We start from the raw sequence: 26,392 nt of genomic DNA on the forward strand, positions 1-26,392 counted from the left end.
TCTTTCGCTAAGGAATGATCTTTAAAGGGAGGGTTCAATCACAAGTGTCACAGGTCAGGGGTAGTGGACCCAATGAACCACCATGGACGATGACGTAAGCAAAACACCTGGGAATGGAGTCTATGTGACACCCGGTTTTCCCCACAGCCCGCCGCAAAGCGAGTGGGACTTCTTGCAGCATGGTACCACCAGGTTGCTCCACAGGCAAGACTTTGTCCGTGGAACTTTTAATCGCAGGGAACACAGAAGAAAAGCTTTCTCCGAGGCACAGAGATCCAGTGGGGGACACAGGAACGGGCTAGGGAATTTATCAGGGCAGACGGCCTGCCAGTGGCAATTATCGGCGCGCTGGTGCTTTAAATCTCGCTTAGCCTGCGCAGACGCGCCCTAAGAGACGGGGTCACGCGCACCGGAGCGCGGGGGCCACAGAGACCGCCGCTGCAGCCAGGGAAGGGGAGTAGGACTGCAGGCTAGCTCTGGGGGTACAGAAGCCTGAAACCTGATCCCATTCAGAACAATTTGTGAGTTCTGACACTATGAGGAATAAATATTGTGGAAAACATATAGGCAAGGTTATAATTGTATGGAAATACTCAGTATACATAATTTTTTTAATTCAGCCTAAACCATGATGCCTCTTATGACTTAACCTAGTCAATCTGAAGGAGATCTGGAGAAACAAAACTTGTGTAGTCCATGAAGGTTCCACAATGTTTCTGTGCAAGAAATATAAAAATACAGCTACGCTTGAAGATTTCTAATTCTCAAGATTATTTTTAGGAAGCAATTTTCCAACTGGAGATGTATTAATAGGAGCTTCATGTTTTCTCGACATGCATCTCATTTACTGCCTAACTCGTAATGAAAAGCTGTCCATCCAAGATACTCACCTGGCTGTGCCATCCGCCTGATGTCTACAGGTCTGAAATGGTTAACGGTATGTAACATTCTGATTTTCAGGTGAGAAATTGCTAGACTGTACTGCTGTAGAATTTGAGCTCACAGCCGGCAACAAATGCCAAAAACAGCAAAAGAAATGATTACTGGTGCGACTGCCTTCATCTTATTGCATTCCCAATGTAGCTAGATACAGTGAGCTGCACTGGTGCAGAGACTAACCTTCATTTACAAAAACAGAAAACATAACCATATTCCTCGAGGCGGCACAGGGAAACTTATGGGTCTGAAATGTTATTAAAAATACAGACTTCGGTTTATAAAGTTTCACTTAGACAAGTGGGGTGTGGAATGACCAGCTCTTCTGCCTGTGACCGGGTTATTAGATGCCTCATAAATGTGATTTAATGCAACATGAAATCAGACCAGATATAGAACTCTATGGGCTGCAACAGTTGTAAACGTGCCTGGACTTGTAACCATAGGGGGTCGAAAAGATGGCGTTAGACGAACACAATATTATAAGGGAAGCCTGATATTAGGGATAGAAATGATTATGGACACCACAAAGGCCATGAAGCGGCACTCACTAGTGTAGCAACCCTTTAAGACAAGTTCATTGTTTTAATGGGCTTAGCTTAATGTTAAAATTTTAATATTTCAAAAAGTCCATATTGATAAATCCAGTGTAGAAAAGCCCACTTTACTACTTTTTGCAAATTTGGCAGCATTAAAGTACCAGTTAAAGACATTAATTGTGATATTATGACCCCAAAACTGAGGATTTCAAAGATAAAAATGACACCTACCAGCCCATAAATCCCACCACAAGTCATAAGCTTATATAAAATTTCCAAATACAGGCGGTCCCCTACTTAAAAACCCTCGACTTACATATGACCCCTAGTTACAGACGGACCTCTGGATGTTGGTAATTTATTGTACTTTAGCCTTAGGCTACAATAAACACCTGTAACAGTTATTAAATGTGTCTGCAATTAATCTTTAGTGTTAATATAGATTCTTCTCAACATTTTTAAAATCCAATTGTCACAGAGACCAAAAAAGTTCTGTCTGGGATTACAATGATAAAATATACAGTTCCGACTTACATACAAATTCAACTTAAGAACAAACCTACAGACCCTATCTTGTATGTAACCTGGGGACTGCCTGTATGTATTTTTCATTTTAATGTGATTGTTAAGTTTCGAGAAATGTCAATTTTTTATAGCAAAGTCCTGTTTTATTCTTTATAAGTTTATATTATATAGGGATTTTTAATCATTTTGTAAAGGGAAGGTTTTATGCGATGCTGGGAGGTGTAGAAAGAAGAAATGGTGCACAGCCGCCATGGCCATGGCCTGGATGATCCGATTTGCATTTGCATAGAGATACAAACTGAAATTTATCTAAAGTAACAAATCACTTTGAAATTCTGGCTGTCCCCTACTTAAGAACACCCGAGTTACAGATGACCCCTAGTTACAAACGGACCTCTGGATATTGGTAATTTATTGTACTTTAGTCCTAGGCAGGCTATAATGATCAGCTATAACAGTTATCACTGGTGTCTGTAATTAAGATTTATTGTTAATCTTGATTCTAATGACAACCCAACATTTTTAAAATCCAATTGTCACAGAGACCAAAAAAATTTAGCTTGGGGTTACAATGATAAAGTATACAGTTCCGACTTACATACAAATTCAACTTAAGAACAAACTACAGACCCTATCTTGTATGTAACCTGGGGACTGCCTGTGTATTTAAAAATGTATTGATGAATTATTCTTTTGTTATTTTACTATTGCTCTTTGAGAAAATATTCCAAAAACTTTAGATTTTAAATGTTTGTTACTGAAACGTTTCTTATAAGATGAGATATCATTATAAAAGAACACAAGGTACAAGATACAGTAGTGTATAATGGAACCCACTCCTACTAGGTTGGTAGTAAGAGTATTCTATTATATTACAATCTTCAGACATATTATTCATAAATCAGGAAATATATTTAGTTCAGAGAGTTGTAATATTAGTGACTGAATCAGCCAACAAATTTAATATTATTCTGTATCAGAACATAATGTCAGCACCTCCGGTTAGGTTTCTTGCCTCTTCGGGAGAAGTGGGACCTTGACAAGTAATCGTCATCCTCCATAGGGATAAAAGTAGATGTAATTGCATAAACAGTTCTCTAACAAGTTTGAAAACTTTTCAGAAAATACTTGCCAGTAAATTGAGGTCAAATAAATTACCAGCAGTCAATAGAACAAAACTGGCTTTACAGCCCTTGATAATCTGTTATCTTCTATGTAGGTGTTCCGTCCTCTCAAGTGCAACCTGACAAATTGGATTTGTGGTACCGACTTTCATTTGTGAAAAGTAATAAATGTATACATGCATATTCATTATTGTTGTCATTTTCTTAGCCTATAGTGGAAATGGGAAATTGAAAAGCCTTCTAACTAATGTAAAGTCGAACAGAAGGCCAAAATGCTAAGAAACATTGGGGTATAGTGTTATATATAGAATATTACATTCATTAAAAAAAATGCGTAAAAAAGTATGGTGCAGGTAGAAAACAGGGCGTGGAGTGCATGTAATCCAATGAACTGGAAATGTGATCCACGAATAGAAAAAGTTGTAGGACCCAACACTCATGGTCATGATAAGGTAATGCATTTTTTTGTATTGCATAACCTTACCATGATCATGAGTGTTGGGTCCTTCAACTTTTTTCTATTTTTATATGTAGAATATTCATGTAGATCATGTAGATGCAGATGTGCCCACCTTTTAAGGAGCTGCTTGTATTTTTTATATTGTTGGCCTGTTGTTTGGATGGGTTATATAATTAAATCATAGGGACGTCGGATACTTTTTTTCCATGGCTTTTTTTTATTTTTAAATTTTTTACAGTTTTTACATGGATTTTCAGGAAGGTCAGATAGACAGGAAAGTCAGATAAGCACAGTGAGCCCTAAGATGTAACCTCTTTTCCTACCTAATTTCCCAGCCTATCTTAAGTGGTAGGTGACAACTTCTGAAAACAGAGACATAGACAGGACAGTACAATGTACAAAGTCAACAAGCAAAGTCAACAACATATGAGTCAGAACCAAGAGGACAAATGCAGCACAGAATCGAAATTCAGATAGTTAGAAAACAGGACAAGAATCTAAGATATAGAAGTCTAGATGAATTAGAGCTATCTCAAAATACAACTTAATTAATACACAGGCGGCCATCAAACTTTTTATGAGATCCTCATCCAGAAGAGGAATGGATCAGTTTTCTGACAACCAGACAGGGCAGAAATATGTGTGGGGAAATATTCTGTACATCATAGTGGATTAACTGTTTGCAAACCAGACCAGAGTCCACAGGAAACAGTGGGTGTGGTGGAAATCAATTAAGGCTTTTAGGAAAGGAGTAAAATAGTGTTCAGTCTAGGAAGGAAAGAATGACACTTATCAGTACATCCTCAGCTGCACTTTATGGATGGAGGATGGCGCTCAAGTCCAAACAAGCACAGATATTACACATAAAACAAAACTAATGTGCTTGCATAAGATCATCTACTTGGGAAAATGTACATAAGTGTCAAATTTATAGCTTTTTTGGGGGATATGTAATACCTCTGCAGTGCTCTGTAGAGGGAAGTAGCATTTCCTCAGGTTCAGATTACATTATTACCCCTATACAGGTACATACACTGACTAAGTCTACTCTGTAAAGTTGTTAGCAGCATGGAAAACATATTCTCTGATGTGATAGCTTCTTCGTGATGCAAATAAGATTTATTCCAATAGAGAACACTGGGCACAGGCCATAAATTTTCAGTTGACATAAAGTGTATATTAAATAATACAGGAAGTCTAGACTCTACAATTGCAGGAACTGCTCTCGAAATTCCAAGCATGTATAATGGTAGGACATGTGAATAAAATATGAATGTATTGGGCACATGCATTATATTTAAGGTTGCCAAGTTTTGGACAAGTCAGAATAGAGAATACCAATCATACTGCCAACTCATATCTTTTTGGAGAAAACCAGTTTTGCATCTATAAAAGGATGTTAGATTGTTTTCCTTCTCTTCTCTGCTTCCAATTGTTGTTTCCCTTATTGTAATTTCACCGTCCCTTGTGGATAATTGGCCTTCATTTGTACAAAGTGGCAATGCTCCAGCTCAAAAAGGTCTTCTCTATTCTAAGAAGTGAAGCTATTTGGTTAGGAATGACTTGGTAAGTGCTGCCTATTGTTACGCTAATTACTTGTGGCGGCCAACAGTGCTCTGTCACTGCACACTGCCAGCTCTGCTGTGCACTTATAGATGGCATTGGATTCTGTATTTACTGTGCCAAGTAGATACAAATCTCCACTTGGACAATAGCTTTTACTTTCAATGTCCCCTTACATATACATAGTCTTATTGGTCAAGCTTTCCTGCTTTTCAAATTGAAATAATGTTAATAAGCCACTGCCGGGCACCTTTGGGGTTTCATATCTTCTCTACCAAAACAAAATTAGACACTTCCGAATCCTATAACCCAATATTCATTCTCCAAGCACATCAACCATTATACCCCAGCACATTAGTTGGCCAATAAGTCCTTTTAAAGATTAATAAACTACTACTTCAATACTTAAAAAAAAAACTTGAAGAGATGATCTCCATAAGTAAAATTGAAAAAAAGCAATGGGCATGTGCATTGCTATTCAAAATGGAGCATTTGGGGACACCCATTTCAGTAATCATTAAGGAGTCGGGTCTCCATAATCAGACACTTTTCCCCTAGACGCTAAATAGGAGAGGCACCTTGATTCTGGCGCAGACAGATCACCTAGAAAAGAAAGTTATAATTAGCAGCACGGAGCGTGGGGACAAGATGTCCGGCACTCCAAGCTCCTAATTATGCATGCCCCCACGCCTCCATTCCTCTTCACCTTGATCCTGCCCAGATCACCTAGTAAAGAAAGTTATAATTAGCAGCACGGAGCGTGGGGACAATATGCCAGGTGCTCCGGCTGCTAATTATGCACATCCCCACACTTCCATCTCCCATTATGGGAGAGCGAGGTGACGTCACTTGAGAGGTGTGAATTCAGGTGGCAAGGGCATGCATAATTAGCAGCCCGGAACGCCGGACATTTTGTCCCTACTCTCTGCTCCTATTCATAACTTTCTTTTCTTGGTGACCCTGGCGTGTCAAGATTAGTGACAAACAGCACCGGGATCAAGGTGAAGAGGAACGGAGGTGAGTATTAATACATTTTTTTTGTTTTTTTACTTGGTTGATTTCCTTTAAGTATCAAAATACATTAATGAAGTTCTGAGCTCAGTTAACTTCAGATATGTTTTGCAAAATGTAAAAGAAAAGACAATTTATGGTACTTCCATGGTTGTTCACCCCAAGTACACTAAATATTCTTCCAAGTGTGTCAACATTTTTGGAGAAATCTATTATTTATTTGGTGCTACAGGAAATATTCCATTCAAAATTGACATTCTAAAAGCTCAAGGTTTGGCAAAATAATTCTGCTAACTCTAGACCTAATGTAGGTTTACACACAACCAAAGAACTATGTGTTATTTTGTGTTACATACATATAGTACTCTACTGTAAATAGAATAATTTATATGGGTTCATGTTTTTAATCTAATTTTATTTTTACAGGAAATATTTAGAATATTCTAAAGATACAATATATGACATGTTCTCAATGACATATGTTTTAGTTTCCTCAATAACTTTATAGATCATCAAAAAGTTAAGTCAACCATTCAGTTATTCTTATAGTATTTAAAACTTTAGTTCCCAATGCAATTCAAGAAACTTTTCAAAAAAAGCCCAACTTACCTTCTTGATCTGTGGTAATGGTGATAGACGTATGTTGTCTCGGAGATAGGCTGAGCTCTGAAACTCCATTAACTGCCTCAATGTCAAAAGTGTAGTTGACGTGAGATAAGAAGTCCAGGATCGTGACCGAGGAGTTAACCAATCCTGAATGTCGAGGTACAAATCGAATTCCCCCACCACATAGCTCACATTGGCTGGGGTCTGACCCGCATTTCTTGCAAATCACATTGTAGATGAGATCTTTCCTACCTCCGGTGTCAAACGGTGGACTCCACTCCAAATACAAGGCTGTTTCATTCAAGTTAAAATTGACATTTCTTGGAGCTGAAGGTGGTTCTGCAAGCCAAAAATAAACAAAAGAGTATGTAACAAATTAATACAATCTGGGTGACATCCCACCTTCATGCTCATTGTTTTGGGCACATACTTTGATTTCCCAGTAGAAGTATATGAAGCAATCATTTCTCCAATAATCAAGTCTTAGTTAGTAATCAGCCCCCTACCGGGACATCGCGAGCACTGCCAAGAGCACTTACTTCAGACCCTTATGAAATCGCATTTAGCTCAAGAAATCTAATGATTTAATTTAAAATGTGTTAAAAATTCATGTTTCTTTTTAACATCTCATCTATTTTCCGACTGAAATCTAGCCAAGGCAAGCAACATAAAGTACGTCCAATACTACAGAGAGGGAACATCAAAAGCCGCGTGTAACAGGTGCTTCTTTCTTTATGGTAAACTGCTATCAAGCAAGGTTTATATGTTACAGAATATAATACCGCCTGTGCCAAAGAGGACATTTATGGCACTACTTGGTATATAGAAAAAATATGGCTCATAGATTGTTGCCCAAGCAATGCAATGATAACTCGCCAATGCCAATGTTTGCCATTCCATGTACGCTAAAAAGTATTTACATCCCTAAGAATATTTTACTCTTTGGATAAAGATTTCTTTTCTAGTTAGATGAAAACTAGACTAAAGTTATTTCTACATACATATGAAAGACTTAAGGACTTATTCCAAATCTTAACATCAATATCAGAATGGCAGAAAGCTGACCTCTGGTACTGCCAACCCCGCTGATGAAGTGGCCTCAGCTCTTCAGTGTGTGTTGCTTTGAGTGTTACTGAGAGATACTGAGAGAAGCCACATCCCTCAGCTGAACATTCAGCTAATTGATGGCAGTGCCAGGAGTTGGTCTCCCGCCAATCTCACATTAATCACCTATCCTAATATATTTTGAAATACCCCAATGTCTGCAGAAACAAACACCACATAGTTGCCAGTAGTTGGCACTGCATCCCTGTATTGGTCCACACAATGGGACTCATCTACTAAGGGTCCGCGCTGAATTGCCTCCAGTTTTTGGCGCACACGATTGGATTTTTGGCGCATCGGCGCTGGCTTGAAATCAGGGGACGTGGCCGATGGACAACCCGACGGGTTCGGACAACGCGCAAGATTTAAAATTTAGAATTGTGTCGCAAGACACACACTTACAAGCACTGGGAAAAAGAAGGTGAACTCTCGGCGAGGAAGCGACGGATGCAGGATCTCGGGCGCGCAATCTTCATTAATCGCACCGAATTTCTTCCTCGTCGGACCGCTCAAATTTGGGATCTTGACAGGACCAGGTAAGGACACAAAGCCAACTGCTAACCTCTATGTGTGCTCTGTTCACGTGACTCCACACAACTGGGCCTGGAAGTAAGTCCCTACCAATGAACTATTTGGTACTTATCCTGACAATAAAGATCAATAATATTCCTGGAAAACCTTTAAGATACATTTGTTTTATAATCCAGCATTAGCCTTTTGTTGCACTTTTAAAGGAAACCTACCATGATTAATCTACTGTCAGAAATAGATCTGCTGGTAGATTCCTCCTTCCTGCCTCTGCCCTAATCTGTAATTTAATAATCCTGGAACCAAATCTAACTTGTGAAAAACTTTAATTTAGTAATATGTAAATTAACTGCAGAGGCTATTAGGGTTTGGAGTAGCTTTAGCTCCCATTGCCCGGCCAGGCTAGGACACACCCCAGTAGCCTCTGCTGTTAATTTACATATTATTAAAATAATTTTTTTAACAAGTTAGGTTCCAGGATTATTACATTACAGATTAGGGCAGAGGCAGGAAGGTGGAATCTACCATCAAATCTACTTCTAATAGTAGATTCCTATTGGTAGGTTTTCTTTAATCTATTGTGTAGTGACAGTCTGAATATAAGATTAGTTAATCTGCATCAAAGTGTACATTGTGGGTAGATGTACTGTATATGCTACACATTAAAACTTTCTGTTGAAGGTATAAATTGAGAAGCCAATTTGATGTAGCCCTCAATCAAATGTCTTTAGACCCTTCAAATCTACTGCCATCATGTTGTAGTAAAATGCACTTTTAATTTTTCAACATACAATACCTTTATAATATATTTCCATTATGCATTTTCAAGAATTTCCCACTATAATCTGCATGCTTATGAGGCAGTTGGTGCACCAAGGTCATGTCCTTAGCACCCACAACACTACTGTTCTATTCCTTGTTGCACCAACTGCCTCATTTGCATATGGATTAAAATGAGAATACCTCAGAGACATCATAATGGACAGAAAATTATAAGGTATTTTTTAAAATCCTAACACATTTCTCAGATATAGACTGTGCCCAAAGACGCACAATTCATATCATTATATGTAACACCTGAATAAAGAACAGAATAATGAATAGAATTCTGCATCTTTTCATTTACAAAGAAATACATTTCTTAAACTTCCATTAAAAAGAAATTGCGTAGTCTCTGTTTCTTAAGATCCTCCGGTTACTGTAACATCAGCATTTGCCTCTCCATTAGAATGATAGTCGTGCGGTTATTTGCTCCCTAAAGCCACAATATTTCAGCAGATGCTGCCACCGCTGTTATTATGTTCACCCATGTACCGCAATAACTCTTTTTCATTTCCATTCATGCACAGAACAATTCAAGGTGATAAAGAAACCTTGTCATGCTAAAGCCCGAGCTCCGACGTGCTAAGTGATAATCAAGGGGATCTGCATCCATCGCGTTCAATGAGAGGCATCGTACACACACTGTGGTCTGCAATGTGGATATAATACTGTAATAGAGATACTGCAGATATGAAATTATATTTACTTTTGTTTGTTCAAGGTTTCTTGTACTGATAGGCCTCGGGATACAGAGATGTGCCGGTAATATAAGATCTCTATGTTCTGTTTCTTAAGAATCACATACAATAATATTAAAGTTGTTTTCTTAAAATGAATGCATGAAGTCTACTTTAAAATGACACTTATTTCCAGGTAGGCACTCCTGCTTAACCGTTACATTGCCTCCGCTATCTATACTAATCCAGTAATGGCTAAAAAGAGTGATACTCACTATCCGGGAGATTTATCATTGGTTTTTTGGTTCAAAAAAAGTCTCAAAAAAGTGGCATTGAGGTTTTTTTTTAGGACTTTTCACTGCTAAAAAGTCTCACAGGGCTATTTCCACCACTTCATTAATGTGACGTAAGCATAGAGCTACTACTGGTGCAACACTGTGCTAAACCAGATTCATGAGTTTTGCAAAAAGTCTCATAAAAAGTCTCATAGATTCTCCAGTCTCCTGCTGGTGTATTTGCTGGGGCTTTTATGCATTTTGAGCCTTTTGGGAACTTTTTAAAAAAAAATCCCAGGCTGAAAAAAGACCCAGACAGGCCAAAGCGCCTTTAATGAATATGTTTTGGTCATTTATCATTAGGCGGCTTCTTGGGATAGTTCTATATCTATTTTTGGAGCTCTGTTGTCCATCAGATTCATTAAAGTGGCTTTGGCCCTTTAATAAATGTTGCTATGGTCTACTTCCTGCTAGGCTTTTTTTTTCAAAAAGTCCCTAAAAAGTCTAAAAATGCATACAAAAGTCACAGCAGGGGACTGGAGTAACTATGAGACTTTTTATGAGACATTTTGCTAAAGTCTCAAGTCATGACTCTGGCTTTGCACAGTGTTGCACTAGCAGTAGTTCTATGTTTACTTCAGATTAATGAAGAGGTGGATATAGTCCTGTGAGACTGTTTAGCAGTGAAAAGTCTCAAAAAACCTGAATGCGACCAAAAAATTCCAGGAAAACCAATGATAAATAACTTTTAGAAAACTGTCCCAATGAATCGCCTAATGAGAAATTACCCCCAGATTCTAACTTTTAGAAAAAAATGCATCTATCACAAAGCCTCAAGAAGAGGTATGGCTGACACAAACTCTGCCTAAAGTATCTGGGCCTGGATGGGACTTCAAAGGTTTGGCCTAAGAGTCAAAGGAAATTATTAACCAGCTTTGATATCATTAAAGGGCTAGTCTATTCTGGGCATTGACATTTAATTGAAGTAATTTGTCATATAAATACATTTCTTCAGTTGGATGTTATTAAAAAAAATGTACCTGGATGACGATGATTTCCCATAAATGTTGTCATGTTAACCCTTATAAATGCGATTGTTGTCCTTAGATATGACCCCCAGTACTGGAGTGATTACACAAGGAGTCACTGCATGTTCCACAGCCGTCTGGGGGTAATGAATGCCAAATCAAGGTGGTCAGGCAGGACTCAATAGAGCATGTGTGGCTACTGCTGCCACAGGTGGAGGTGGTCGTATCCAAGGACAATTATCTCATTTTTATGGGAGAACATGGCTACATTCATGGGAACTTAGCATTAAAACACAGCTAAATTTTAATAACATTCAACTGAAGAGATTAATATATATGGCAGTTGAATTAAATTAAATGTGAATGGCCAGATGGCTGTACCCCTTTAAACTACCAGTACTCTGCAGCATTTTAAAAGTGCAACATCAACTCTAAATTCATATTCAAATAAGCAGAGTTGCTTTTTGCTTGAGATAGTTCTTATAGCCTTAAGGGGGAGTGCCACTTCAGATGCCTATATCTTACTCTTTATAGTACCTAAAATTCATATTTCAAATTAGGATTGTGGTTCCGTGAGCTACAGAAATATAAAAAAGGGTGGAAAGTGGATTTTAATCTGGAGCTCATGTACCAAACTATTCGGTATGAAAGATGAGATTCTTATATTTAATACTAAGTACATTAGTGTGTTATACTGTAGGGCATGTGGAGTGCCCCCCCCTTTTCCTGCCTATAAAAGTGACTCATCTCAAAAATTGTCTCTTCTCAACTTAAAGGAAACCTACCATTTAGAATGGTAGGGGTAGGCTGTAAGTACCGAGCACCAGCTCAGGGTGAGTGGTGCCGGTACTTACTTTCGTTAGTGTTATAAACCGCGGTATCGCGGTTTTAACACTTTTTAAACTTTAGAGCAGAAGGGGCCGAAGCCTCTCCTGCTCTAAAGTTTAAAAAGTGTTAAAACCTCGATACCACGGTTTATAACACTAACGAAAGTAAGTACCGGCACCACTCACCCTGAGCTGGTGCTCGGTACTTACAGCTTACACCTACCATTCTAAATGGTAGGTTTCCTTTAAGGTAAATTAAGGTAAATGGATGAGTTTTAAGATAAAAGAGGGAATGACAAAAAAGGATATTTAATTCTCTAACTGAGGGTTCTGGCAGTTTAGTGACTGATGAAAGTGTCCCTTTAATCATGCCTCCCAAAGGGGTAGTGGATAAAAAGCCAATTTGTTGATTGGTGGGATTGATTTAGTTATGATGGTGCCATTTTGAGGAATAAATATTGACAATTCACAAATATCTATATTTAATAAACTTTTATACAGGTTGTCCAAAATTGAATGAATAGTAATAGTAATAATAAAAATAACAAATACGAATAAAAAGATATAAATGATGTGTTTGTCAGTAAAAAGATTCATACACTATTTCTTTGGAAGCCCAATAAACACAAAAGTCAAACTGACATAAAAATAAACATTAAAAAATTGGCTGATTTTCAAAAGTTTTATCCTTTAAGCCAAAATCTGGTGCATCAGAATCACGTACTCTGTTCCGTATCTACTGACATGTTGAGATGAGTGAAGAAACACAATTTATTGTTGTTTATCGGATGCAAATCAGACGTGTGCGACAAAATTAATTCATTAATTAAATCCAATATAATAATTAGCAACTTAGAGGAATGCAAAATTACAAGTGTTGATTAAGTAATTATTCAGCGCGCTCAATGCCAACTTTGCTGTATCTCTCTAATAATTAAAGTATGTATCAAAAATGATTAAATTGAGACAACAATATCTTCATCATAAGGAAAAACAAAAATGGGAAAGTGACTTTCACAAATAAATTTCACGATGAATCCAAAATTTAAATTACGTTCTATTAGATTGATTCCTCTGATTTTCAGTCCCCCCCCCCCCTCATTAAAGGGAACCTGTCATCAGAAAGGTAATTTTTAAAATTACTGAACTGCTTTCCTGCCCAAAGGGGCTCCCCACACGTTACTGGGAGGGAACCAGGAAATGGTAAAGTAACAATTTATAAGCTGTGGCATTATTCAGATGCACAACAATGGCATTTTTAAAATAAACATGCCTATTGGAACCTGTCAACATGTAAAAATCCTGATGACAGGTTCCCTTTAATTTCTATAAAATGATCACCACTTGGATAAAAGTGGTTCAAATTTTACTCTCGAGTGTTGAGAAAGATTAATATTAGATCCAAGGGTTTTCCCCCATATGATGTTTGGCTTAAGTGCCTAGGGCCCATCAGTAATTTTTTTTTTGGCGGGGGGCACCCCTTTTAGCACTGCCTTCCTTTCTCTTGCCCTGGAATTTTTTGGTCCTGGCAGTAACCTACTGACTGGTTATTGCCTACAACTCAAGCCCTATTGCAGTATTTTTCGGACTATGAGGCGCACCATCAATAAATGCCTAGGTTCATATATAAGGTGCACCTGATTATAAGTATGAATGACCAGCAGGTGGCAGACCTGTGCACAGTTCAAGGCAGCTGTTGTATGTAAGTACGGTTCATATATAAGGCGCATAGGACTATATGGCGCACCTTTGATTTCTGAGAAAATTAAAGGATTTTTTGTGCGCCTTATAGTCTGAAAAATACAGTAGTTCTGCAAATCGGGAATAGCAAAACAGCAGCAAGATGATTGCTGATGGGGCTCCTCAGTGTGAAGGTGTAGACCAGGGAGTAATGACACTGCTTTTATGTTTATTCTCATTCATATTGTGCACTTTCAGTCTTAAATATAAGCTGGTGAGTTTGTTACATTATCTACTCTTATTATTTCACAATGGTTGAGAAATTGTTTGCTAAATATCTAAATGAAGTATAGTGTAGGTCATGGGGGGCCTGGGACCTTTCTAAGGAAGCCACCTGTTCTCCTGTGGCCATTTCTAGACTTCCACCACAGTAAGCTGATCTCGGGAACCTCCGGTGGTAGAAGTATACATCAGATGACATTGGAAACAATAGGCTCCATCCATGGTGTGTCATAGGTTTGCTGAAATCATAGCTGAGCTGCAATAATCGAGCACCATTGGTGGAGCCTTCTAGAATAGTTTCCAGTAGTGATGAACCAATATATTCATCGGGCTGTTGATTTGGTATGAATATGATATTTTTCAGGCACAGAATTAAATCTATTCTGATGGCAGCTAGGTAATGCATCAGCCAGATCTAAGGGAAAGGGGATGGACAAGGGAAAATGAAAAACTACATCTACAATACAAGATAGGAGCATATGTGTATCAGACGACTACAGGGGGGAAGGATATTATTCACCCGTTTCCACTATGATTGAAGAAGCATCGGCTCAATTTCATTAAAACCCAAACCCAATTTGTTGAAGAATTTGTCGAAGCTTCTACAAATCGAATCTTAGATAATTTATTCACCTCTAGTTTTCAGCACCCACTTCTGAATGGCTGATGGATGTGGGGTCTTGGTGTCAGTCTGCCACCCATGACGTGAGTTGAGCCTCTTGCCTTGGGCAGCACCATTTGCAGCCAGATGGGAGTGTGAAGTATTGTTTTATGTGTAATGAACATGTTTTTATTTTTAATATACTTGCTAAATGCTGATGAGGCCAGACTATGGATGAAGAGTGATAACAGAGCCCTGTGCAGTGAAAGAATGTGGCCTTGGCTGATTTACGATACTGCCCAATACAAGAAGAAACAGCCTTTGTTCCTGCGATGATCATATTATAATTTACTAACCAATGAACTACGGACATGACTTCTTATCTTTAGCTAACCATGCCAAGTCCAACCCACTGAGGGTTTCTGTAAAAATCCTTTGTGACGTGAATAAAGTAGACACATCTGCCTAGCAGTTCGCAGAGGTTAAGATATTATACCATACATTGTTTGGTCTGATTTCTTCTCCTGAGCTGACTTGTGACTGTTATCAGTTATTAGAGAGTCTGAGGTTGTGTGAACAAGGAGAAAACTTGTCAGGAGCATCATCAAGGGCACAGTTTCCTGCCACTTAAAAGTTGTCTCTCTTCAGACTTGTTGTCAGTATGGGCGTAAGACACTGCATGGAGAACCCACTAACTAAAAATAATCACCTGATACATGATGGGACGGAAAGAGCTTGCCTCAGAAGCTACATAACAGAACTGAACACAACAGAGCTTAGGTTCACCACTGGCCACTGAGAATGTACTGATGGTAAGGGGGGGGGGGGGAATTCCCCATAATCAAAAGTAAAACATCTCCAAAAAAAACCCCAGCCTGGACTTGTAAGTGGCTGGACCATCCATTTCTTTTTTTTCTTTATGACCATGTTGTATTGTTCCTGTTGTGTTTCTTATGTTCTGGATACGAGGTTAGATTCCGTACTATTTATGACTGTAGTGTGATTATATCTACTGCTTTTATATATTGCTATATATGTTGTTTTTATATTGCTACGTGATATACGCTTATGTTTTCCACCGGTAATAAAAAGTGATACAGTAGGTTAGACTTGATAGACTTGTGTCTTTCCTCAATCTTAGGAACTGGGTTCTGTGACTATTCTGTAACTGCAGTAAAAATATAAAAAATGGCAGGCAAAGGGATTGATCCTAAAACATTGTGTACTTGTTTATTCCGCTCATGATGGGAAAAGGACATACAAATTGAATTCCTGACTGTAATATCTGCTTCTTGGCAGCTAACACCTTACTTTGTCCAACAGAAATGTCAAAATATTTGCTCTCCTGCAGATGAAACCTATATAATGATATTTCCAGATGTTTATATTATGCCGTCTTGTTTCTTGTGAACAAAACATCGATTATCTAAGTCTCTGTCTGACAGGCCACGGTCACTGGAACTCACAGGATTTTTCATCAAGAATGTAATAGCAGGGTTGTTCTAGCTACACGACTCGAGAAAACTATTGTAATGTCCTAAAATACGATTATGAATCTCTCACTGCAGCAGGAGAATTTCTTATGAGCAAAGCTAGTGTTGGCTTTCTCCTGTGGCATTTTACTTAGAATAATATATATATATAATACAATATGTCTTCTAGCAATAAGGCGGCCCTAATGTTGGGACTGTATTTTTTACATTTTCCTGAAGTGATATTGACCAAGAAGCATGAAGCATAAAAGGGGTTGTACCAAGTCATATTGTTGGGTCAGACCTCCACTGTTCACGAGAATGGACCTCACCATTCACAAGAAAGGGGGGCCTATTCTTAGTAACGGAATGGAATACAATGGGAGTATCGGTCAGCCTTAGTATCATGGCCATTGGTGGATTATATTATAGGCAATTTGGGCGGTAGCCCGGGGCTCAAGCCTTCTAGGGGACCCACGGCCACCCAAACCACACACCAAATTTTATACTGAAAATGACCTTCACTCCTTCAATCCTAATACATCAATACACACAATGTACATAAGAGCCATTTCAGGGCCTTTGAAAGCCCTCTACAGGTCATGAAACCACCGAATGAAAGCAGCAGAAGGGACACATCCTCTATTCCCAAAGAAGCTGATTCTAGTACCATATTTAGTAAGTGAATCCAGACTTGTAGGGTCTATGATATTCATACAACCTAGGGCCCATGACTGCCTTAATACACCCATCATATTTGCACTCTCATTCTTGATCTTAGTACATATATAGTATTACATAATTCAGCACGAATGGCATTTCATTCAATTGAGAATGAATATGAATGGGACCCTGTTCTCATGAATGGTGGAGGTCCGACTCCTGTTATCATGCATACCCATTTCTACCACTTCTGGAACGCCACGGATACTCTATTAAATCTGTGAGCCTCATAAACCTAGTACAGGATCACAGTATGCATTTTTGCCCCTAATTCACTGATATGGTTTTCTCCCCATTAGAATATAATGCAATCGAATTTTATGTATCGGGAAATTATTTTGTACAGTACAGCTTAAATGAATCAGTTTAATGTTACATTACATGCAAATTTGCAAAGACAACAACACATTCACAAATAGATGTATTTTTTTGGGGGGGAGGGGCTAACAAGAAAATAATGGTGCGTTAGGTTGGGGTGATGGGCATAGTTCTTACAAGCTACAAGTCGGTTGTAGAGTTTCATTGTTTTTGGGAAACTGGTTACAAAAATTGTATTGGTTACAAGAATTTATTAAAATGATGTCATAAAAATAAATTTTACTCATTTAATGCAATCACCTGCCAATCTACTGTAGTTGCTTCATTAGAGCTCCGCTAATCTCTATTCTTCAGCCTTCAGAGATGTCAGCATAAAGTGACCATTGATGCAAATACCTGGCTCTACCACTGTGACCAGCTATCCATTTCATGGGTCCTATATTTAGTTGATACATGAATGCAGGACCTTTACGTACATAGACAGGTTGATACATGTGCTCAAGAGAGTCAGGGCAACTGCAAGGTAAGTATTACTGCTATTTCATGACAATCCAATGGTGGTTTTCAGAATTGTAGCCCTTAATTGCATTGAATAGGTTTCATGTCCCTTAAAGGGGTGTTCCCATTAGCGCAAATTAATGTTATTGTTTGTATAGTAAAAGGTTATACAATTTCCAATATACTTTCTGTCTCAATTACTCATGGTTTTGTAATTCTCTGCTTGCTGTTCTTCTATGAAAGCTTCTATGTCTACAATCTGACCACGGTCACACAGGGGCACGGCTCGTTATATCACACAGCTCTGATTACTCTCTGTGACATAACAATCTGATCATCTGTGTGACCACGGTCAGATTTCTGTCCTCTGGATGTAGACATTCAAGCTTTCTATAGCATGACAGCAAGCAGAGATCTAAAAAAACACAATGAAACAGAAAGTATATTGGAAAATTCTATAACTTTTTATCATAAAAACGATAACATTAATTTGCTTAAATGGGAATATCCTTTTAACCCCTTAGTGACGCGGTCTGAAAAAGCTCTAGTGACCGGGCACTTTTAGCTAATTTTCGTAAGCGGCGGTCTAAGGGCCACAACTTTTTTTTTTTTTTGTGTGCAACCTTAAAATTTTTTGCTGTGTTTTTTTCCGGACAAATAGAGCTAGTTAAACATAATAAAAGTTTTAAAACTATTTTCGTCTATACTCGGGATGAGTGGAAAAAAGGTTTTTTTTTTTGTAATTTATAGTACATATATTTCTAAAAGTAACTCAAAATGAACATTATTAATTAATTCCCTATTTTTTTTTTTTGTTTTGATATATAATATGTATAGTCTCAGGGAAACGGGACGACTATGGTGATGCTTTTTTTAGTGTAGCGGGGGATTTTTTTTAATTATATGGGGAAATGTCATTGTAATTTTATGAATATTAATTAAGATTTCTTTATGTGTGTTTTTGCTTTACATGTCCCCCATGAGGTCATAAAAGACCCCTGGGAGGCATTTTCTCTTTTTTTTTCTAATTTTACTTTATTCTTTTACACGTTTTCCCCTGTAACTGGGGCATCTATAAGAGCCCCAATTACACAGTAAAACCACCGCCTGTCACTGGTGCTGATTAGAGCTGTACCGGGTCTAATTAAACTGAGATGCTGTGAGGATCGGAGTAGGGAGAAGCGGACATAAATCTGATCTCCCATCTCCCTAGCATCAGAGACACCCGGAGACCAGGTCCTGCTCCTGCAGCTAGTGCGGGAGCAGCTTTTTCAAACTTTTATAAGTTGCAAAATAACAAATAAAGTGGCGATTTTGACATTTGGGGCTATTTTCCATTGCTAGTTCACCACTGTTAATAACCATTATTATATTTCATTATATTTTAATATCAGTTCTACGGAAAAGAGGGAGATTCAAAATTTTAGGCTTTTATCATTTTAATTTATTTTTTACTTTTATTTTTCTAGTGTATTTTCACACTCCCCAGGGTACTTGAACCCTAGGTGATCATACTGGGGATTTTCTTACTAATTTATAAGACTGTGGGCACACAGGCGCACTTGTATAGATTGAGATGAATGACATGCTGGGAAGTCCCACATAGACTTCAGGCTGTCAAAGCAACGGATCGAAAGCATCCCAATGACGTCATGTGAGGGGTGACAATCAGTCCCAAGAAGGTGGTGCCAACGTGCTGACTGCATTTAAATGGAGGCATTTAAATTGTTAACACCCGCAATTGATGCTGGTGCAGGGTGTTAGCGTGGGTGTTTGCTGCATCATGCAGGAAACACCCAATGTGTATAATGAGTGCTTGGCCTGTATGTTTATACAAAATAGAAAAAAGAACAAATAGTCAGCTCACCATATTTCAGTAATCTTTTTAGCTCTATGTCAATGTATTCGGTGTACGGAAGGAGAGGAAGGGGTCAATGTGCAGGAGATTACTGCACCGGTAAAGGTTCTAGTATTTGCACCAATGTGGAGCAAAAAAAATTAAACCTTTCTAGCGTTCCAAAATTGATTAAAAAGTGGAAAAAAAATTTATTCAATCATTAAAATTGGTATACATTCAAGAAGACAAAAAGTAGGCGGACCAAAGTAGATGGTCTGCCTACTTTAAGTCTACTTGGATGTACACCAATTTTAATGATTGAATAAAACATTTTTTTTTCCTTCTTTTCCACTTTTTTTTAACAATTTTGGAGTATTGGAAATACTCTTATAAGAGGACAACTCCTTTAACATTTTGACATATCAATGCCCCAATGTAGTAAATAAATTATAGGGAGGCAATTTTACAGTCCCAGACGGCAATGATCAGCTGTAAGGTGTCTGTAATTAATCTTTATTGATAATCCTTGGTCCAATTACAACCAAAAATTTTGAAATTCCAATTGTCACTGGGACAAAATTTTTTTTAGCTGGAGCTACAATTATAAAATATACAGTTTCGACTTACATACAAATTCAACTTAAGTACAATGCTATGGAACCTATCTTTATGTAACCTACCTTTATGTAACCCGGGGGGACTGCCTGGTGTATATATATGTATTTTAACGCCTATAGTCATCATACAATACATAATTGATGTTTACCGCCAGGATCAGATTCGTTATAATAATCATCTTTTTATAAAATTCACTTGAAATAATGACTTGTTCTAAGAAAACGCTTGAAAACATTGGAGTCCATTCATTGTATTTCTTCCTGTAATTACTATGCGCAGATTAATGCAAAATATCAAACTCTTAGACTAAGTAGAATATTATCAATGACGCTGTGGGACCTCCAAGAAAATAGAGGCTACTTAACTGTAATATAGAAAAAAATGTCCCCTCTTTATTGAAGGGCCCTTATGCCAATTTGCATGACGATTAAATAGCTTTTTAATTGCCATTAAATTATGCTGGCTAAACTGTGATTTCATGCAAATATTAAGCTGTAATGACATCCAGTGAATCATTTAGGAAGATTTAGAACTTGGAACAAAGAGGGACAATTAATTCTAATCCTGAGATGTAACAGTATAATGTGTCGCCGGGCTGTTTATGGATATGTCCTGATTGCTTTGTTATCATCTATGAATTATGCGCAGAATAAGCCTAACCCACGTGTAGACGCCTCACCACGGAGCCTCCTGTGATTTCCTCCGCACTGTATTCTTTGTAGTATTAGATCTTACAGATCCTCATCAATCATCTAATATCCTCACTGCAGTTAATGAGATAACAGGTTTTCCTTCTGACTTTGAAGCTTCCACGTAACTCGCATTCGTTTCTGAGATTTTCGTTTTATCGTTCTTTTATCGGAACCGTGAGACTTATTATAATGATACAGTCACCTGTCGTAGGAGACATCTACAAAATATGATCCAAATATTTTTAGGAAACTGTATTGTTCCTCAGTATTTTTCCAATTGAAAACTATTGATTTTAGCCAGGGACTGATTTTCACAGAAAATGTAAATGTTTCATATGATAGAAAACTTGACATTGGCAGGTAGTACATTATAAAGCAGGAGAAGCTGAGCGGATTGTACATAGTGCCCCATCTGTAGGCAGCATGTTATAGAGCGGGAGAAGCTGAGCGGATTGTACATAGTGCCCCATCTGTAGGCAGCATGTTATAGAGCGGGAGAAGCTGAGCAGATTGTATATTGTGTCCTATACGGAAACAGAATGTTATAGACCAGGAGATGCTGAGTAGATTGTACATAGTGTGATGTCTACAGGCAGAATTAGATTACATAGGGGCAGATTTATTTACCGGTCCTGTCGTGATCCCGCGGTGCGTTGTCCGACGAGTATTCGGGTCCGGCGCGATTCACTAAGATCGTGCTTCCGAGTTCCTTCCTGTGTCGCTGCTCCGAATCCGTCGGGTTGCCTGATGGCCACGCCAACCGATTCCTTTTGCATGCAAGCCGGCGCCGATGCGCCAAAATCCGATCGCATGCGCAAAAATCCCAGGGCAATTCAGCGCAAAAAGGAAATATTCAGGAAACCCGACAAAAGTGCGGCCTTCAGACCCTTAGTAAATGAGCCCCATAATGTTGTATCTACAGGTAGCCTGTTATAGGGCAGATAAAAATTGTACATAATGTCCTATCTGCAGTTAGCATGTTATAGAGCAGGATGATCTGAGTAGATCCTATATAGTGTCCTATCTGCAGGCAGCATGTTATAAAGCAGGAGGAGCTGAGCAGATTGCATATAGTGTCCAATCTGCAAAGAGCATTATACAGAGCAGGATAAGCAGCCTGATTGTATAATGTCCTTGTAGAAGGTAGCATGTTATAGAGCAGGAGGCAAGTAGATTGTACAAAGCATGATATCTACAGGCAGCAAGTTATAAAGCAGAAGTTGCTGAGTAGATTACATAGTGTCCTATTTACATGAAGCCTTATAGAGCAGGGGGAGCTGAGAAAATTGTAAAATCTGTCCTATCTGCAGGCAGCATGTTAGAGCAGGAGGAACTGAGCAGATTGCGTGTAGTGTCATATCTGCAGACAGCATGTTATAGATCAGGAGGAGCAGACTGATGGTACTGCATCTTATCAGCAGGTAGCATGTTATAGAGCAGGAAAGGGTGAGTTAATTATGAAAAACATGTAGAATGTAATAGAGCAGGAGAAGCTGGAGAAATTTCTTTCATTTCATATAAGATCCATCTGCGCAATGTAAAGAACTGATAGCTAAGATGTTCTTGAGCGCTTACAGAAGCACATGGTGAGATTGCACAGACACGGTAGTTGAGTGTGTGGGGTGGTTATTGAGACCCTGAAGTTTCTGAAGGTCAGAGAAGATCTATCAGTTATTTCTGGTGACGTCAGGGCCGGCGCTATGGGTAGGCAAAGGTGGCAATTGCCCAGGGCCCCCATGGAGAAAGGGGAGAATCTCTTCTTTCAAATGAATCTTGAATTTTGTTTCTAGGTGCTATGGATCCAGAGATATTCAGGTTTAAAGTGAGAATATCAGGTGCCATTTTTATATATAAATATCTCCGTTTTCCTACATTTCAGAAACACAAATTTATATTCATATAAAAGAGGAGACTCTCTTCTTTCACAGGAAAAAAGAAGTGAGGTTCTATGAGTCACAGAACCAGAGATACAGCCCCCTGAAGTGTCTCCCCCATCTCCAGATTCTTAGCCATCAGGCTGCAGGGAGCATTTGCTGCACACAGGAGCTGCTGCACCTCACAGATAATGGAAATATTCACTTTATATGTTACTAGTACTACATTTTGAGAAGGGATTATATCAACTAATATTCATGTTTTAACCCTTCTCTATGCAAATCTAAGAACACACTTTGGGCCACATGTATCAATCGTTTTTTTCTGTTGTTTTTGCGCCTTTTCATTCAGGCGCACCGTTTTTGTGCCATTTTTGCGACTAAATGCCAAACTAGCTGCGCAGCAAAAATAACCAGCTTTCCCTCATTTATCCTAGCAATCCAGATGTTTTGATGCGCCTAATGATATTCATCACTTGCGACTTTTCATTTAGGCGCAAAAACACTCCAGCCCGAAGGTGGCGTTAACTGAGAAGAAAGCACTGAGCCCCTTTGCAGAACAGCTCATTTCTAGCAGCAAAGCTCATCCAGACACTGCAGACACTAGAACAGATCATACAGACATGAGATACTCTGCAGACACTAGAACAGTGGTGGCGAACCTATGGCACTGGTGCCAGAGGCGGCACTCAGAGCCCTTTCTGTGGGCACCCGGGCCAACGCTCCAGCACACCAGACAAGACTCACAGAATCTTCCTGCAGTTCCAAGCAACCTAAAAGATGCTGCTTTCAGTAATACTTTGATACTTACTTCACTTTTTGGGACTGTAGGGAGAGGGAGAATGAATAGACAGGGCCGAATTATCTTAGGAGGACCTCTTGCTGGTCCTGTTCACAGAGGGACACTGGAAAGAAGCTAAAATGATGCAAATTTTCCATCTTTCTTCTGTGTTGCTGTCCTCAGGTGGCCAATATGATTGAAAGTTGTTGAACAGGGAGCAATAAGTTACTGCTTTAATTTTTGGTTGGCACCTCGCGATAAATAAGGGGGGGTTTGGGTTGCTTTTTGGGCACTCGGCTGCTAAAAGGTTCGCCATCACTGCACTAGAACATATAATACAGTCATTAGATACTCTGCAGACAGGAGCTGCAGACTCTATTTACAGTTCATCACCTTCTATTTACAAAATATTCTGCAAAACGCTGAGCTCACAGCAAGAGAGAAGAGAACTTTGCAGAATGTTGCACATAGTACTGACAAGTGTCCCCCATGTAATTCTGCACAGTATCACCAGTGTGTCAGAGGGGGATCCTGTGCAGAATTACAGGGGTGCAGCAGGAGACCAGCACTGGGGGATCCCCTCCAGGAGAAGCCCCTGCTGAGGAGATCACTGGGTGCAGGGTGTCACACACCTGGGTGCTGCTGTGAGTGTTATCTTCATTCTGGGCTGTGGGAGAAGCAGAGAGGAGCTTGTAGCAGGATGACATGTAAGTGCCCGAATCTAACATTGCACCTAAACTGCGCCAAAATTGTGCCTAAACTGTGTTAAAGTAAAGTGATTAATAAGAGGCAGGAAATTACCTTATCACAGATGGTTGTAGCTTGTGATAATTCTGGAAAACAGTGCGCCAGAATTTACGCGCAACTACTACACTTAGTGATAAATGTGGCCCATTCTCTCTTATTCCCTTTTATTTTGTGATAGTTATTTTCTGTTGTGAAAATTGACTGATACGATGAACATTCAATCCTCTTCGCTTAATGTTACTACACCGCGACCAGAACATGTCCATAAAGTTATATGTAACACCAAAAACACACACATGTCCTGGTATAAAGTTTGTATGTTATGACATTCTCACTTTCATTCTTATGAAGCGCGGAGGGTTCTGTTATTGTGCAGCTAATACAATGGCGCACATCTAGACGTGACTTTTATTATCTCATTAGAGAGGTTTATGGATATATAGTTATTTATTTGGGTTACCATTGTGTAAGAAACAGACAATGATACATCTGTGTGAATTTTCTGCAGTTCCCTTTGCTGCATATTTTGGTGAATATATTGGTGTGAGGTATGTATGATATCCTCACATCTTACCGTTTTAGGAAAGTAGATTTTCTTTATATAAGTATCTGGATTTGTACATATTGTAGAGGAAAATTTGAATGTTAATTGCCAAATGCATCACCTGGTTGTCTGCTTTCAAAATTATATCGGGTTTATGGCGCCTTTACTTTTTATTCTGTTTTATTGATATATTTTGCAGGTTGTGACTGTCTAAAAATCTCTAGCTGAAAAGCAGATATCTAGTTATTACAGTTTTAGTGATATTATGTGGATTTATTCATGTGAACATATCAATAGGGCACATTTGTGAACTCTACAAATGTCCATGTTTGTATCAAATTTTTTGCCATCAAAGTCAAATTTTTAGTATTTTTAATAAAATGTTTCGATTTGAATCAAAATTGCATGAAGGCGCCTATGTCTATAAAATCTTTGATGCAATTTTGAAAATGGGGCAAGTGTCTGCTTTCAGAAAATATTGGTCCCTCTCCCCAATGGGCCTCACAGTCTAATCAACCTACCAGTAATTTTTTGGAGTGTGGGAGGAAACCGGAGGACCCGGAGGAAACCCACGCAGACACAGAGAGAACATACAAAATCTTTGCAGATGTTGACCAGCGCTGCAAGGCTGTAGTGCTAATCGCGGAGCCACCATGCTGCCCATAAATCTCCCTATCATTTATCTATCTCCTATAAAATTCTCATATTACAGTTTGTTTTACCATACTAAAGGAGCCTCTTGCTGACTGCGACTGGTCATAAAATAGTTTTATTTTGGGGCCCCACTTTTAGTTTTGCCCAGGGCCCCACTTTGTCTAGAACCGGCCCTGGGTGACGTCTATGATAATACTTTGTATAATGACTTACTTGTGCACGCCATGGCCGGTGGGTCTTTTTCGGCTCTGAAGTATCCCTTCTCACACTGGCAGACGGTGGTGGCCTCTACATACGTGAAGCTGTGCGGAGGACACTTGGAACACTTGATATTTCCAGCAAATGCCTTGTAAAAACCAGGCCGGCACGCTGCAAAGAAACAGAAGACAAAGCAGTCAATGATTTCCCTTTGCCTTCACCATTCAGCTCATCTGTCATTCATCTGTGGGATTGAGGATTCCTGCGTAGACGCCGCGTAGCGGCTCCCTGTGACCGCAGGCGAGTCACTTCATCTCCCCGCACCTCAGACAGCACAATTAGATTGTAAATCCTCGCAGGCAGAACTTCATTATGTCTGTTTTCCTAGACTGACAGTAAGTAATTATTAAAATTATAATTCTGATCTCAGGCCAGACAAAACCAAATCTGGGGTTGTATTTACATAGATTGCTCCCGTATACTTGTGTTCTTCGTGACATAGGAGACAAGTAATAAAGCTTTGTTTTATCGCTCTGAAAGGTGGGAGAAAAGAGCACGATCGCTCGTGTAATAATAGAATTACAGGGTGGTAGATGTGTAGATGTCAAAGTAACGGAAACCATTCAAGGCTGATAAACTATGTACAGGCCGTCCCCGGGTTATGTACAAGATCGGGTCCAGAGGTTTGTTCTTAAGTTGAATTTGTATGTAAGTCGAAACTGTATATTTTATAATTTATATCCAGACAAAAAAACCTTTGCCCCAGTGACAATTGGAGTTTAAACATTTTTTGCTGTAATGGGACCAGGGATTATCAATAAATCTTTATTACAGACACCTTACAGCTG

The 26,392-nt window shown here is 38.9% G+C and overlaps 1 protein-coding gene across 1 annotated transcript in view; it reads right to left on the reverse strand.

Moving 5' to 3' along the window:
• Positions 1–26,392, reverse strand: part of EPHA6 (EPH receptor A6) — a 585,002-nt gene that overhangs the window by 281,522 nt on the left and 277,088 nt on the right. Inside the window, exons 4-5 of the mRNA XM_072138516.1 lie at positions 25,560–25,715; positions 6,768–7,103 (exon numbers count right to left, since the gene is read on the reverse strand). Of these exons, the coding sequence (XP_071994617.1) occupies positions 6,768–7,103; positions 25,560–25,715 (492 nt within the window). The remainder of the gene's footprint in view (positions 1–6,767; positions 7,104–25,559; positions 25,716–26,392) is intronic.

Source organism: Engystomops pustulosus, chromosome 2, assembly GCF_040894005.1.
Source record: "Engystomops pustulosus chromosome 2, aEngPut4.maternal, whole genome shotgun sequence".
NCBI classification, from domain to species: Eukaryota; Metazoa; Chordata; class Amphibia; order Anura; family Leptodactylidae; genus Engystomops; species Engystomops pustulosus.